The 15,176-nt window shown below is 51.2% G+C and overlaps 6 protein-coding genes across 6 annotated transcripts; 4 read left to right on the forward strand and 2 right to left on the reverse strand.

The window, feature by feature from the left end:
- Window positions 1–353: 353 nt before the first annotated feature.
- BDV59DRAFT_183209 (uncharacterized protein) lies at window positions 354–1,448 on the reverse strand. The gene has a single exon (XM_073690457.1). The coding sequence runs from the start codon at window positions 1,343–1,345 to the stop codon at window positions 530–532; it is 816 nt and encodes a 271-aa protein (XP_073545858.1). The 5' UTR covers window positions 1,346–1,448; the 3' UTR covers window positions 354–529.
- A 580-nt stretch (window positions 1,449–2,028) lies between these two features.
- Window positions 2,029–5,625, forward strand: BDV59DRAFT_203818 (CHAT domain-containing protein; the record flags this gene model as incomplete). The annotated part of the gene is made up of 1 exon (XM_073694329.1): window positions 2,029–5,625. One exon carries the CDS (start codon window positions 2,029–2,031, stop codon window positions 5,623–5,625), a length of 3,597 nt encoding a protein of 1,198 aa, XP_073545859.1.
- A 1,744-nt stretch (window positions 5,626–7,369) lies between these two features.
- BDV59DRAFT_209258 (putative endoglycoceramidase) lies at window positions 7,370–8,928 on the forward strand (the record flags this gene model as incomplete). The annotated part of the gene is made up of 2 exons (XM_073695363.1): window positions 7,370–7,846; window positions 7,900–8,928. The coding sequence occupies 2 exons, from the start codon at window positions 7,370–7,372 to the stop codon at window positions 8,926–8,928; spliced, it is 1,506 nt and encodes a 501-aa protein (XP_073545860.1).
- Window positions 8,929–9,388: 460 nt separating this feature from the next.
- On the reverse strand, window positions 9,389–11,840 carry BDV59DRAFT_183213 (amidase family protein). Its single transcript, XM_073690458.1, has 3 exons — window positions 11,396–11,840; window positions 10,919–11,346; window positions 9,389–10,859 (listed from the first exon to the last, which is right to left on the reverse strand). Exons 1-3 carry the CDS (start codon window positions 11,701–11,703, stop codon window positions 9,829–9,831), a joined length of 1,767 nt encoding a protein of 588 aa, XP_073545861.1. The 5' UTR covers window positions 11,704–11,840; the 3' UTR covers window positions 9,389–9,828.
- A 1-nt stretch (window position 11,841) lies between these two features.
- On the forward strand, window positions 11,842–12,440 carry BDV59DRAFT_183215 (uncharacterized protein). Its single transcript, XM_073690459.1, has 2 exons — window positions 11,842–12,225; window positions 12,303–12,440. The coding sequence occupies exon 1, from the start codon at window positions 11,864–11,866 to the stop codon at window positions 12,167–12,169; it is 306 nt and encodes a 101-aa protein (XP_073545862.1). The 5' UTR covers window positions 11,842–11,863; the 3' UTR covers window positions 12,170–12,225; window positions 12,303–12,440.
- A 497-nt stretch (window positions 12,441–12,937) lies between these two features.
- On the forward strand, window positions 12,938–14,689 carry BDV59DRAFT_74056 (uncharacterized protein). Its single transcript, XM_073697008.1, has 3 exons — window positions 12,938–13,268; window positions 13,398–13,906; window positions 13,961–14,689. Exons 1-3 carry the CDS (start codon window positions 13,050–13,052, stop codon window positions 14,454–14,456), a joined length of 1,224 nt encoding a protein of 407 aa, XP_073545863.1. The 5' UTR covers window positions 12,938–13,049; the 3' UTR covers window positions 14,457–14,689.
- Window positions 14,690–15,176: the final 487 nt, after the last annotated feature.

Below are 15,176 nucleotides of genomic sequence, written 5' to 3' on the forward strand. Positions count from 1 at the left end.
AACCCTGGTATAGCAATACCATAGTTGGGAGACAGATGTTGTGATCTCACCTCGACATATAGATCAGTATAAACGGTTGGACGCGCCTACTTTTACATTTCACAGTGATGTTTACTTGCTACAAGAATTGTGAGAACTGTGATAGTATGCACCAGCTCAGACGTTAGCGCTTACATGGGCCAACACCATATCCTAAATAGCCAATCGATAACAGCTTGGCGAACGAACTCACCCGTGATTTCTGCGGCAAGGCTGTCTCGGTGCCAGAGCAGAACCATTGAGCGGAAGGAAAGCGTTGTTTTCATCGAATTACATCGAGCGTAGTGTTGGTAGGCAACAAATATATATATCATCTTGTAGCTATGCTTCTGACTTGGTACCGGCTGAACACAATGAGGCGCAGATCTGGACAGCTCCTGTTCATCTTCCATATATCCATATTAATTCCCCCATTTTTCTTCCTTTCAATTCATTCTTTTCCTGACGATTGCCACAAGTGAGACCATCTCAGAAAAGAAGGGAACCTGTCTCACGATTCAGAGAGAACATGGAATTCAACAAAGCCAGGATCCATCGCGTCTTCATCCTCGTCAGTGGACCCTTCCAGAAAGACCGCCACCATTTCGGAATGCTCATCAGCAGAACTTCGGTTATCGGATGCCATAGTCCAGTGGCTGTGCCTGGATAGGCGCGCATCATTGACATCATGTGGATACCAAGTACGATATTTCACCCTTTTCAGTCGAATTGCAAATATCTGCTCACCTGGTGCGGTGCACCGATGGGTTGTACCCCGAGCTCCTTCGCGACTTGCAGAACCCCCCATGCTTACAGGGTGGGATGTGGGTAGACCGGCGATGGCGCTGATGGGGGCTGACACCGTTCCGCTGTGTTTTGATGACCGCTCCAGGTCATCGGACGCAGCGGCGTCAAACAAAGTGTAGAGCCCGACCACAAAATGTACCTCGTTCTCATATTCAATCTGTTCCTGCAACCATCGTCGGACCTCGTCCCTCTCACAGAGACGTCTGAACCACTGTGAGGGCTTTTTTAAAGTGTAAACGTGACCCTTCTGCGCCGTCAGGTCGAGGTTTGCATGGGCAGAACGCTGAGAATCCCAGCTAGCGAATCGGGAAAGAAATGCTTGGAACTTGCTACTATTTGTAGCTCTGATAGCGGTAGTGACATCTTCAAGCTTCCTAACTGTGTAGTCCGTGCTCTGTACCGGCAACACGCTTTCTAGCGAGTCCAGGTCGATATCATCGATGTTTGGGATCAAGCTGGCGAGCTGAACGTCCTCCTGTGAGAAGAAACAATGTCCTAGAACAATCTGTGGCGACATCATCGAGATAATAGCTGCAGCTATACGACGGTGAATGGCGGCGTCGTTTCGCTGTTGATTCGAGGGCTTCGATGCTTTCGATCTTCACGGTGCGCGTCAAAGACAGGACAACGGAAGCCGGTCGCAGGAAAGGACTCCGTGTCAGGGGTATAGACGCTGAGGGGCAGTCAGCGCGCTATACCTTTTCTTTCTGTTCAGCTCCTGCGCCGCAATCTGCGACTCCACACCAACATTTCCTCCCAGGGCAGAGCTGGGAGAAGCAACGGATTTGTTCTCAGCTCCCTTTCCCTCGACTCGTTTCGATAGCAATGAACGTCGGCGTATGCGACAATTCCTCCTTGGCCTTCCTCTTGTCAAGGCGAGGAAGAAATTCACTACTTGAATATCGTGAAAGTGGAGATGCGGCCCATCTCGATGAATCGATCAGCTTTACGCGTCAGGCTTTGCACGCCTCGCTTCCGGCTGAACGTGCAATCTACCTCAACGATCTAGGATGTCGCCTTCGTGAAAGATTCGAAGCCCTGGGTAAAATCCAGGACATTTCGGAGGCCATCCAGGTAACTGAAGATGCATCCCTGGCAATACACCACCCAACGGAGCGAATGTTGGTTTTGAGCAACCTGGCTACTTACTTGGGTGACAGGTTTGAAAGCAGGGGAGACGTGGGGGATTTGGAACGAGCCATTATGGCTGGCCAGGAGGCACTTCGCATAAGCAGCTCAGATCATGGGTCACAAGCAATCTGCCTGAACAACTTGAGCATCCTTCACGGCTACCGTTTCTCCAAATTTGGAGCCTTGGACGATTTGGAGACTGCAACACGCATGGGTGAACAGGCGCTAGAACTCATATCCCCAAATCACCCTGACAGGGCGATATACCTAAACGACCTATCGACCTGCTACGAGCGCAGATTTGAGAGACTGGGAGATCCTACCGATATTGACAAAGCTATCAACTGTTCAAGCGAAGCGGTTGGTTTGAGTCGCGATGGTTTGGATCGCGGCCTTGACCTCGAGAACCTCAGCAACGCGCTCGGAAGTCGGTTCTTGATTAAAGGAGACGTGCAGGATCTCTCTGATGCGATTACTCATGCAAACCAGGCAATACAGTGCACACCGACTGAACATCAGAGGTATCCGCACTTGCTCCATAACCTCAGCCTTCATTTGGAAGACCGGTTCCGGCGGTATAACAATATTACCGACCTTGAGCAGGCAATCAGTCTTGAAGAAGATGCTGTTTCCAGAGTCGATACCGAGGACCCTAGGTTGATCATTCTCTGGGATGAGCTTGCCGTGCTCTTGTCTCTGCGGTGTGATCTCAACGACGATATCGGTCTGTTGGATAGAGCGATAGAACTGGCAGAGAAAGTACTGGACTCCATATCCGATGATGACGACCCAGACCTAGCACAGTATTTGTCGCATATGGCCGGTTTCCTGGCCAGTCGTTTTGAGCGTACGGGAAGTTTAGATGATTTGGATCAATCTATTCTTCTAGGGAGACAGGCAGTTGACGTTACTTCAAACGATGACCCGCACAGAGCCGATCTTCTATTAGACCTGAGTGAGTATCTTCACAACAGGTACATCAGGTTAGGATCATTAGAAGATAACAGGCAAGCGGTCGAAATCATACAAACAGCAATGCAGTGTCAGACAGAGTATGCTTCGCCTCGACCAAGTCAACTGTGCACGCTCAGTCACCGTTTTCGAGACCGATATGAAAGTACAAAGGAGAAAGCTGATATCGATCAATCTATTCAACTTGCTCAGGACGCGCTCAATCGTGTTCCTCTGGATCACCCACAGCGCGCGTATTGCCTCCATTCCCTGAGCAGCGCTCTAGAAAAGCGATTTCTAGTTCTTGGGACCCTGTCCGATCTGGAAAAGTCCATCGAGTACAGCGAAAAAGCTCTTGGATTTACCCCACTTGATCGGCCTGATCGAATCGATTACTTATATGCCTTAAGCATTCAGTTGACATGTCGATACGAACTGCTCGGTGGCTTAATCGATCTAGAAGAAGCCATCCACTTGATGCAGAGCTGCATAGAAAGCGCACCACCGAACTATATGTACCGTGTTTCCTGTCTGAAAGCCTTAAGTGACCAGCTTGGGTACCTGTTCGAAAGAAACATGCATACGTGGACGTTGGATCGGGCGATTGAGGCCGCAAATGAAGCAATGAATCTTGTCCCCGAGGACGACATGATGGGATCCAGCATCCTTAATAGTCTTCATCTGCTTCTCATATCGCGGTTTAAGATAACAGATAATCTATCCGACTTGAAATCAGCCATCGATGCCCAGCGTGAGGCCATAAAACGCGATTCCCATTACAACGACGATCGTTCAATTTTGATCCATAATCTCAGCGTCGGCTTGGCTCTTTACCAGCGCATTGGTGAACCAACAGATCCAACGGAAGCGATCAAGCTAAGTTGGGAAGCAGTCAATACAGCATCCGAGTATCACCCCAACCGCGCCATGTATCTCAACACGTGTGGCACGTTCCTGAAGAACTACGAACGCACCAGGCAGATAATTCCGACGGATAAAAAGCCACAGGATTTGTTCCTCGAGGCCTTACGCCATGACAGCTCTCCGCCGCTAGATCGGATCAAAGCTGGGGAAAATGCCTTTGACTGCTACATCGCCAATGCAGAGTGGACTCAGGCGAATTCGGTGGCGAGAGATGTTGTGAAGCTCTTCCCATTGTTGGTTCCACGGTGGTTGAGTCAAGATGACCAGCAACATCTACTTAAAAACATATCGCACTTCACATCTCACGCAGCATCTGCCGTGCTACAGGCAAATGAACCTCCCCTTGACGCTCTTAAGATATTGGAGGCTGGCAGGGGGGTGATAGCTCGCTGCAGTATCGGGTTGAAGACCGACATCTCCAAACTCGAGGAATCGCATCCCTCATTGCACGACGAGTATACTATGCTGCGTCGGCAACTTTCCCGTTCCTCTCTCTCTACATTCTGGAGTGCAGCGGAACCTGATCAGCCAACCTTGATATCTCGACGACGGAAAGCTCCAGGGTTACTCCCGCCCCATATCACTACCACAGGACCCCAAAGGGCTGAAATCTTACGAAAACTTGAGCATTTGGAGGGAAAGATCCGTACAATTCCGGGATTTGGGGACTTCAATCAGGCTCCTTCGCATGCGTCCTACATTGAATTTGCCAAGTTTGGGCCGATAGTAGTCTTCAACGTTACAGAGCAGCGGAGTGATGCGATAATTGTCGCCGAAAATGATATATACAGCCTGCATCTGGAGCGGCTTCGATTTCAAGACCTTAAAGCAAACGTCGCGAGAGTGATAGGGAATAACCGGCTGTCGAAGGGGGCTCCAACCACGAGACCGCAGCGGAACCGGGAGCTTCAGAGCATACTGCACTGGCTGTGGGAGACGGCCGTCCATCCGGTACTTACTCGACTAGGTTTGTGCACCGAAGAACCGCCATCTGTACTGCCGCGTGTCTGGTGGGTTGCAAGCGGCTACATGGGACTTCTTCCCCTGCATGCAGCCGGGGATGCAGCTCGCAGCACGATGGACTACGTCATTTCCAGTTATATTCCCACTTTACAGGTGCTCCAATTCTGCCGGGAAAGGCGCCGCTTGTCATTTCGCGACCGTGAGCCAAGGATGCTCCTTGTGTCTGCGCCGGAAAAGCTCGATCGACAGACGTTGAAGACGAACATCGAGCTCGACTCCATCCGGGAAGGCCTTCAGGATCAAGTGTCCTACACGAGGCTTGATAGCCCCTCGCGCGATGATATTCTGCGAGAGCTCTCCGAGCACCATCTGATCCATTTCTCGTGCCACGGCTACTCAAACGCCACTGATCCATCAAAAAGCGCTCTAGAGCTTGCCTTCACGGCAGAAGATGAGGCCCTCTCGCAGCTTACAGTAAGAGATCTGTCATTCATTGGGCACGAGAAAGCTCAAATTGCGTATCTCTCTGCATGCTCGACTGCCGAGAACTCGTCCGACGAACTCTTAGACGAGGTCATACATATCGCCAGTGCTTTTCAGCTCATTGGGTTCCCTCATGTCGTCGGGACACTTTGGGAGGTTAGCGACAGAGCTGCCGTTGAAGTAAGCAGACTCTTTTACGAACAGCTGGGCCGGCAGATAAGCCGTGGTGACGAGTCCAATATCGCATGCTGTCTCCACGAAGGTCTTCAGACATACAGGAAAAGCAGGAAAGTTTCAAGAAATAACGACGTCCTCTCATGGGCCCCATTCATCTACATGGGTTCATAACCGAACCCCGCGTTGTAATAACTTGTCATCGCAGACTAATATATTATTGACCTTTTTTCATGCTTTTGTTTCCAGTCGTGCCAAAACAAAGGCTGCTGCATGCTGGCTCGCCTTCTGTCTAGGCATGGCCCGCATACAGTGTTCAGTTCTACTGATAGAAAGAACAAGAAAAGAAACACATACAACAGCCGGGATTCGCTGGTGGCCACCCACCCAACTACTAACCGGCCGGCGTGTGGCTTATATGCGGTCAGTAGTCGGGTGGCTGCACCTAAAGGGTGCAAGTTGGTGCGCAATATTGGCCCTCGCGCGACTAGACTGGTGCCATATTGTATAGACACTCGCACCTCCGGTGTAATGTGCTTCTTCGTGGTGCTAAGTGGCCCACTTGATAAGGGAATCGATCAACCCTACTGGCCCTTCGCCCTTCCCTGTAAAACAGTCGGACATCTTGGTGTATACACTTCGCTACTGTCCGTAATAGGCAGCAGAAATATCTGCGTCTGGCAATATAGAGGCGTAAAGCCTCCATTGACTAGCATATAAACGCATATTATTCTGGAATACTCTAAATCCATAATCGAGTCTGATATTCCGTGATAGGCGAAGTGGGTAATAATACTGCATTAATAAATTCGATATTTAACACTTGCAGCGTCCGATTGGTCGAGAATCTCTATATGGGCAGAAGTACCTAGCACCCCTAGAATCGCAGATATCTCAGCCTTTACCCCTTGTCAAGACAGAATGTAGAACAATACTTTTCATGGGTTGGTCCCCAGCAGCGTGCACTCTCACGTCATCTGACCATGATTCAACAACTAAGTAAATGGATTCGTTACGGATTTCAGAGTAGGGCCAAACAGAGTCTAAAGAGTGTGAGTTAATGCACAATCTTAACTTTCGCGTAACTAGCGTAAGTATAATAGTTAGATATGATAATATATAAATATTTATACTTCTAGGGTAATATTTCTTCTTATAATATTAAGAGACCTACTTGGTTGGAAAATGGACCTTGGTATCAGCCACCACGGGGAGGGGACCCCTGTTTGTGTGGGGTTGACACATGTTTTTGTTTGGTCATCCAGAGCACTGCCGAGGTGCGTCTATGCCTTGACAGCCGACCCACACCACTTCCAACGGGAGGTGGTGTTCGTCGGTCAAGGGGCTGGTCAGGCTACTTTCTTAATATAACCATGCTATACGGACTACCATAACGGGTGTGATCATACAGGGACCGCCGCTCGAAATTAAGGATGCAACTATGAGCATAAAGATGGTAGTATCCTAATCGGCCAATTACATCCATAATATAGCTATCTAATCAGCTAGGTAAAAGGGTCAGACCTCTATACTACACATATTTTTCTTAATTATATTCTGTAGAAGCTCGTTTGAGCTGCCGAGGAATCGCCAGAAATAGTTTATATCAGAACATGTTCTATTTCTATTCTCAGATGGCGTCTCAATTGATCCATTGACTAGCTTGCCGATCCCGGGCGCCTTGTCTCCATGGCTAAACCCAGTTCTGCAGTGGTTTTGCGGGGCACGTTACAATCAGTTTGTCAGACAATTAAGCGAGAATAATAGAGATATATTCCTACTTTATGTAGAAAGGAGCGTCCTGTAGTTTTGTCATCCTGTGGGCCTATAATTCTTACTATCATCTGAACACTCCCTCCCTGCGTCCCCATTTCCATTCCTGATTCTTACCGAAATTGACCTTTTTTCCTTCTTCAAGATGCTTTTCACTCCCATTGCTGCTGCATCGCTGCTAGCTGTTCTTGGCTCACATTCAGTGGGCGTCCTGGCGCAGGATGCTGAGGGCTGGTACAAGACTCATCCAGGCATGGCGCGTATCAGCCGGGTAAACCAAGACACGCATCAAATTGTCGATGCATTCAACCGTACGCGGTTCTTCCATGGGACCAATGTCGTGATGAAGGAGCCACCGTGGTATCGGCCGTTCGAGTGGGTGCCGGGTGTCTCATCATTTGGCGAGCAAGACGTCCAAAACCTGCACGACTTAGGCCTGAACATTGTGCGGCTAGGCCACAGCTGGGCCGGTGCCGAACCCGTGCGTGGCCGGTACAACCAGACATTTCTAGATATCATGAAGAAGCAGACCAAAATGGCTGAGGACCACGGCCTCTATGTTTTGGTGGACGTGCACCAAGATGTCCTGGCGCGGCAGTTCTGCGGCCACGGCGTACCTGACGTAAGTAGATCCAGTGCCATGCTGGCACAACTGCTACTGACACGGCTTCGTAGTGGTTTGTTGAGAAGGACTGGGTGCCAAGTTGGAAGAGGTATCCCTTTCCGCTCAAGCCGACGCCGTTCCCTGTGGATGATAATGGGTTCCCATCACCGCAGTCGCTTTGCAGCAACGTCGACTGGTCTCTAAGCTACACATCGGTGGCGGTGTGCAATGCATTTGGCCGGCTATACAACAATTACGACGGGCTGGGCGATGCGTTCGCGATGTACTGGAAAAGGCTAGCGTCCGAATATGCCGCAACGACCAACGTGGTCGGGTATAACCTGCTGAATGAGCCGTGGGTGGGCGACTCGGTGGCCGATCCGACCCTGATAGTGCCAGGGATTGCCGACCACAAGGTCCTAGAAGGGCTCTGGAACCGCGCCGCCAAGCAGATCCGTACCGTCGACAATGACACGCTCATCTGGTTCGAAGGCGCCACCATTGACATCTTATCGGGTTTCAACAACGTCCCTCTTGGGGACGGCTCGAAGTCCGTGCACTCATTCCATTACTATAGCCCGCCGCAGCTGTCGTCTATTTCCACCACCCTCGACAACCGCCGCAAGGACAACGAGCGCCTTAAGACTGCCGGTGTGCTGACGGAGCTCACGTTCTGGATGGGCGATGATAACCAAATGCAGGACCTAGCAGATGCCATGTCGGCGACTGACGCACATATGGTTTCCTGGATTGGCTGGGCATACGAGAACCTGTACAACAGCACATCTGGCCAACCTTACCCTGAACTGGCGAAACACTACAGCCGTGTGTACCCCGCCGCTGTCGCTGGCACTCCCCTTAGCTTCAACTTTGATGAGAGCTCGGCCACCTTCAAGCTGCAGTTCACATCCGATCCAAATATTGAAGCGCCTACTGAAATTATCCTGCCCCCATCCACGTTCCCTAACGGCTATAAAGTCCAGGTCTCGCCCGAGGGCAGCTTGCTGCAGTACGTACCGGACAAGCGGACGCTGGCGTTATTCACATCGACTAGCATCAAGAATGCCGTCGACATCTCCGTCACAGTTTCTCCTAAATAATCTTATATATGGCTCCTATCTAAAACGACTATGTTATCATAGGACTTGAGGTACCCCGCTGCGCCTTATAACGCAGTAGTCCGGTAGTGACCGTCACTGCTCATACAACCTCCAGCCGCGCAGAAGGGGAGGCTCGCGCACTTTACCTGCTGTTGGCCTAATCGGGCCTCTCACTGTATTAAATACTGCCTCTACTATCTACGTATAGCTTTTATTACTTTCTGTACCTTCTAGTTACCGTCGAATCGCCTATACGACCCGTTACTTCCTATTGGACTACGTAAAGGGGCTTATCGCCTTCTATTATTTAGGGAACAATTCTTGAGACAATCCTCTCGAAAGGAAATTGGTCCTGTGGGACCCAAAGAGGACAGAGAACAGACAAGGTTGGGCATGTTATAAAAGATAGTTCTTCGAGTTGCAGACCTCCTATAAAGGTGTCCTGCCCGGCAAGCTGTTTGCATGCGCCCCCTGGTCCCACTCCAATATCTAATATCTTAAGTATTGGTGGCTCCATAATACGCTATCAGATATTTGTATAATCGAGTTACTGGGACATAACCAGGTCGAACCTGGAAAAAGCCTGCCAGTCGGTCAGCCTTTCGTGTTGGCCGTCTTCCGGCTGATTTGTGGATAGGCTGGCCGACTGGTTCCAAGTAACGGAAGCGGTTGCTGCCGGGTACCATTCCGACGACCGATGGCCATGGTGGCCTCAGAGCGGTTGGTTCTCTACGAGGCTGGCCACGGCCCTTGGCCCAGTAATGCCAACGTCTGAAAGCATGGCATCATCTACCAACCGAGTCCTATTCAAACATAGCGCTCAAGTATACAGCGGTCTACATACAACTGCCAATCCCCTTTCTATCTTGTGTCAGACTTCTGGAAAGCTGAATTTGCACTTTAGAAGGGCACGGGCAGCGGGCGCTGAAGATAACCGCGCCACTCAGGGAGCGTACGCTGCCACTTGGTACCAGAAGTCTTTTGAAGATCTTCAACGGCGCTGGCATACTTGATCAGAGTGGGCTCCGAAAATGCCGTGTTCATGATCGCCAGGCCATAGGGCATGCCAGATTCGTTGTCGGTACCAGCGGGGATAGTGATAACGGGGTAACCTGCCTGAGCGGCGATCTGGATGCTCTGTGCAACAGCAGGGGGAACCAGGAGGCCGTCCAGAGTGCGGTTGCCGTACTGCAGAGCAGCGTCAATCCCCTCCTCGCGGGTCGTGCGTTGGCAGTACGCCAGAGCGGAGAAGTAGGTCTCGTCCATGATACCCTTGCTCTCTAAGGAGGCGATGAGGCCGTCCTGGCCCGAGCCGAACGCAGGGTGAATGCCGGGGAAGCCACCCTCGGAGCCGTAGTTGTCCTCATTGTACTGAACGAGATCCTCCAGGGACTTGATGTGGGTGTTGTTGACCTCGGCGAGATAGTCGCGCAGGTTGTTGTAGAAGTCGACCTTGATGTAGGAATACTCCGACTCGTTGGCGTAGCCGCGAGTAGACCCGTAATCCCAGTCCCAGCCATCAGGCGATACGATGTCCTTGTAGTGAGGGAGCTCGGTCCCGTTAATAATAGTTGCACCGGCAGACTTGATCAGATCAAGCAACTCCTTGAGTTGAGCAATCTGCGCGGGATCTCCGAGGGCCCAGAAAGAGTCCCAGGGCAGGCCGAAGACGGCGCCCTTGAGGGCATCCTTGTTGGATAGGAATCGGGTGTAGCCACTCTCGGGGGTCAGACCATCCTGGGCGAGAGTGTAGTTATCACGAGTATCAATACCGTAGATCGCATCAAGGGCATAGACGGCATCACGGACGGTCTTACCAAAGGTGCCGACGGTATCTTGGTGCAGAGACTCGGGGATGACACCGGCACGAGAGGTCAGACCAACAGTGGGCTTAATCCCCACAATAGCGTTTCTCTGAGCCGGGTTGATAACTGCAACAATGTCAACGGTTTCGGATCAGATGGAAGATGGGATGGATCGTATCACATACCACTTCCGTCCGTTTCGGTGCCAAGGGCAATGGGAACCAGGTTGGCACCAACAGCAACACCGGGACCGGTGCTGGAACCACCAGGGTTGACGGTGAAGTTGTATGCGCTGCGGCATTGGCCCCCACGAGCGGAGAAGCCTTCGGAGTAGTTATTCGAGCGCATATCCGCCCACTCACTCAGCGCAGCCTTCCCCAGCAGGAGAGCACCGGCCTTACGCAGGCCGTGGACAACAAAAGAATCGCGGGGCACGACGCTTCCCACTAGAGCCCAGCAGCCAGCAGTAGTCTCCATACGGTCTTTGGTGGCAATGTTGTCCTTGACAATGAAGGGAATACCATGCAGAGGACCACGGATCGCGCCGTTGGCACGCTCCTCGTCCAACCTGCGGGCAATACCGTGGGCATCCGGGTTGAGCTGCAGGATCGCACTAGAAACGTCGTCAGTTTGGACTCGACCCCTGCACGAGTAGCACTCACTTCAGATAAGGCTGAGTCTGGTAGATACGGTCGAGATAGCAGTCCAAGAGCTGGACGCTGGTGAGGGATCCATTGCTCATGCGCTGCTGAAGATCGTCTACACTCGCCTCCTCGAGCTTGAACCCCTGGCAGAGACGCATGGGGAACAGCGAGGCACCAGAGGCACCCAAACGAGGGAAGTCATAAGCATAGGGGTCCGTCAAGATCTGGGACGCGACGAGGGGGTCGGCATCCTGCCCAAGGGACACTGCAATGGCCGAGTTGGCAAGGGCAAGGCCGCTCACTAGAGCATGTAGCATCGGCGACATGACCAAAGGGCTGTATCAATGAATGTTGAGAAACCCCACTGACAAATCATGTGGCAAAGAGAATCCGACGATGTCAGGGGAGCTTGGCTTCATATACCCAAAGAGACTACTAGTGAACCTTAGCTGGGGCGAGCTGCGTGAATTCAAGACTAATCGAAGAATGCTGGCCCACTTTCGCCGAAATCCATTCGGCCCGTGGTCGGCTCAACTTCCTTGCTTTCAAAGTTTGACCATGGGCGAGTCCGCGAGAGGCTCAAATTCGATCGTGCGATTTCTCGGAGTCATTCTGTATCGTACTCTCCCTCGTTGGCTTTTTTATTTATTTACTCTTTTTTTTTCTTCGTCCTCGGAGTTGATATCCGAGTGGAGTGCTTGGAAGACCCGTCCTGTACCGACGATGCTGATGGGCAGGAGGCGCGCGGGACGGGCGTTCGCGTCAACCCTGCGTCTGCCATCAACTCACTAGCCTGCGCAATTTGCGCCCGTCGGCGCCATCTTCGTCCCCGAGATGCTATCAATTATCTGCTCCATGCGGTCCATATTAGTAGCGGGTGTGAAGAAGGAGTAGACCTCACCCCCCTAGTATCGGGCGTACCAACCCATTCCAAAAGATAAGACCTGAATGATCAAGGCATAGGACCCTTGAAGCCATCTAAAATGAAGTAGATAATTGTATAGAAACGACGGGCTTGCGTAGCCGTTTGACTCACTGCTTGGCAGAATAGCCCAGAATAGGATGGCGGCCACTTTCACACACAAAAAATACTTCAACCTCATTCTGAGGACCCACGATCGGAGTCGGATCTCGCCGCATCGCTCCGATCGCTCCCACCGTTCTGGATCCACCTGGCAGCATCTTCCGTTACGGACCCGTGGTTGCCTGACAGGGTTGGTCTGGCAGATATTGAGTGTTATTAATATGCTTTCGACAGAGTTTGAGATGCGAGAAAACTCTTATTTAGCGGAGCCGGGTTATTCATAAGCCATAATGTGGCTACGGTACCTGCAGCTTTACGTGAATTATCCGATGAGCGAGGTGGGATCTGCTGCAAGTCGCGACGACGTCTAAAGTTGAGTCCTGATGGCAGCGTTCGTGCCCGAGAAACGTTGGTGATTTTCATTGAGAACTACGGATGAGACTGGCCGTCCAGAGCCTTGCGAATGCGCCTTAGAAAACGTATCAATCTCTGGTTCCAGGCCTTGGCAAACTATTGGCAATCGTCTTCTCGACCTACTTTGCCGTTTGCTTGAGAGAAACTGGTAGCCGGATTACCCCTGGTTGAGGCCCCGTTACTTGTACTTTTTTAACTCGAAGTAGTTGGCCATGTCTTGTTGAACGGTCAGCCATGACGATCCCCGAAGACATCCTCGTTGCAAATGCAACGGGGAGAATCCCCGACGGCATTCCATTGTCATATCTGGCCGAGTCGCGGGATCACAGCGCTATTGTGGGAATTATCTTCATGGTCTGTTTTGCGGGCGTGCTCATGCTTTTGCGCCTGTACGCCCGATTGTGTCTGGTCAAGAAACTTGGCCTTGACGATGCACTGGCCGTTCTCACTATGGTATGTCCACGACAATAAGCACCAGGATCACTCGGACGCCCAGGTATTTCTCTTGATGGAGCATATGGAGGATCATCACCATAGGCCCCGTCATCAGAATGTGGCAACTAACATTCCACAAAATCGCAGACCGTGTACATCGTCTTTGTCGTTCTTTCAATCGTCCTGATCAATTTGGGCAGTGGTCGCCATATTGAGTATATCCAATATGTGCTCTCCTTGCCCACTGTCCGCGAAACCGAAGTCTTGGACTTTGTCGCTCACATTCTCTATACCACTGCCCTTTTCCTTTGTCGTCTATCCGGTCTCGCCTTCTACTTTCGGATTAGTGCACGCTCAAGCAAGCTACGAATGGGCATCATAGCCACCTTTGGTCTCATCACCGCCGCCTATTTGCCCCAGATCTTCCTGTTGATCTTTCATTGCAAGCCTGTCACCGGTCTCTGGCCCTATGAATGGCAAGTTGAGCCGATTAATTACCATTGTCTGTCTTGGGGACTGGTCTACTCTGTGAACTCGGGCGTCTCGCTCGCCTGTGATGTGTTGATGTTTATCATCCCCGCCATTTTGATTAAAGAACTGCACACCCCCTTGGAAAGGAAGATTAAGCTCTCCATTGTCATGTTCCCTGGCGTCCTGTGAGTATATGCATGTCAGCGATCTCATGGCACACCTCACTTACCTTTGATTAGCGTCATCGTCATCTCAGCCGTCCGTGTCTGGCTTGTAGCCGTCGGACAATGGTCGGCCGACGGCAGCTGGGCCTACAATCCCATGCTATGTGTTGAAAACGCCGAAATCTCCAGTACCCTGGTCGCCCTTTCCGTCCCCGCCCTGAAGCCCGTTTTCGGAAACCTCTTCAGCCGCTTGTCCGGGTACACCTCCAGCCATACGCGCTCCCGATCTGTCGGCGGTCGATTGCGAAGCGAATCGAAGCCGAGAAGCGACCTCGGTTCATCGGCTCGGGATGATAAGAGACTTTTGAATTGGTCAAAACGCGGACACGATGATTATGAGATGATGCCTTCTGAGATTTCGGTGGCTCGCGAGATACACCGTCGTGGGTCCACGACGAAGACGCCAGGGATTCGTGTAACGAATGAGGTGAACATCACCAGGGCAGAGCATGATAGATCGCCTTCGCAGGCTTCTTCGGGGGCTTCTGCTACTTCTTCACGAGCGAAATAGGTTCTCAGATTCACGTCTTCAGCCATCGAGTGGCCCAAAGCCTCAGATGGTCCGTTTTTCTCCAACTCCCAACAACGCCATTAGAATTTGGTACATAAATATTAAAAATGATAGATATTTACCAGGGTACTTTCTAATTGCAGGTTGAGAGAGAGAGAGAGAGGAGACCAATGGGCCTTCGAACGGTGTGCAGTCCCATATACATCGGTATTATCTTATGCCGCCTACCAACAAGGCGAAAGTCCGTCAATGACCTGCAACTCCAATCAACTCAAAGACATGCGACCTGTCTGCTGAGGTGATGTCCTCGATCTGTTCCACCACATCGTCTTGAAATGGTAGGGTAAAAGATGTTTCGGTAAAGGCCTGTCCAATGCGGGCGGCACATCTTGCTGCACTGTCAATGCCAGAAAAGTTTCCGACGGCCGTGATGATCCAAGAGAGTATCTGTAATGGCCCATCGCCATCAATGAAGGGAGACGAGAACTTCATTTGTTAGCACGAATAGCCTATGGAGCTTGTGGACAGCAAAGCTTACCCAGACTGAGTGCGATCTGAGCGAGGAATAAGAAAACCCCAAGAATGTATACGCTCTCCCGCGAATATGAATCACACGTGTCAACACGGTTATAAAGAGGGAAGGAGTTGGAACTGAGGGGATGTTGGAAGAGGTGAAGTTGAGAAAGACAAAAAGAGCGGACACCGGTGTGAGGGGATTGT

This window comes from Aspergillus ambiguus, assembly GCF_047715705.1.
Source record: "Aspergillus ambiguus strain CBS 117.58 unplaced genomic scaffold BDV59scaffold_27, whole genome shotgun sequence".
In the NCBI taxonomy this organism is placed as follows: domain Eukaryota; kingdom Fungi; phylum Ascomycota; class Eurotiomycetes; order Eurotiales; family Aspergillaceae; genus Aspergillus; species Aspergillus ambiguus.

Bases quoted from the DNA above. Each gene is read 5' to 3' on its own strand.
- BDV59DRAFT_183209 (XM_073690457.1), bottom strand. From the start codon at position 1,345: ATGATGTCGCCACAGATTGTTCTAGGACATTGTTTCTTCTCACAGGAG.
- BDV59DRAFT_183213 (XM_073690458.1), bottom strand. From the start codon at position 11,703: ATGTCGCCGATGCTACATGCTCTAGTGAGCGGCCTTGCCCTTGCCAAC. The intron at 11,347-11,395 runs GTGAGTGCTACT...CGACGTTTCTAG, and splicing joins CAGACTCAGCCTTATCTGAA to TGCGATCCTGCAGCTCAACC. The intron at 10,860-10,918 runs GTATGTGATACG...ACATTGTTGCAG, and splicing joins CACCGAAACGGACGGAAGTG to TTATCAACCCGGCTCAGAGA.
- BDV59DRAFT_183215 (XM_073690459.1), top strand. From the start codon at position 11,864: ATGCTGGCCCACTTTCGCCGAAATCCATTCGGCCCGTGGTCGGCTCAA.
- BDV59DRAFT_74056 (XM_073697008.1), top strand. From the start codon at position 13,050: ATGACGATCCCCGAAGACATCCTCGTTGCAAATGCAACGGGGAGAATC. The intron at 13,269-13,397 runs GTATGTCCACGA...ACAAAATCGCAG, and splicing joins CACTGGCCGTTCTCACTATG to ACCGTGTACATCGTCTTTGT. The intron at 13,907-13,960 runs GTGAGTATATGC...ACCTTTGATTAG, and splicing joins GTCATGTTCCCTGGCGTCCT to CGTCATCGTCATCTCAGCCG.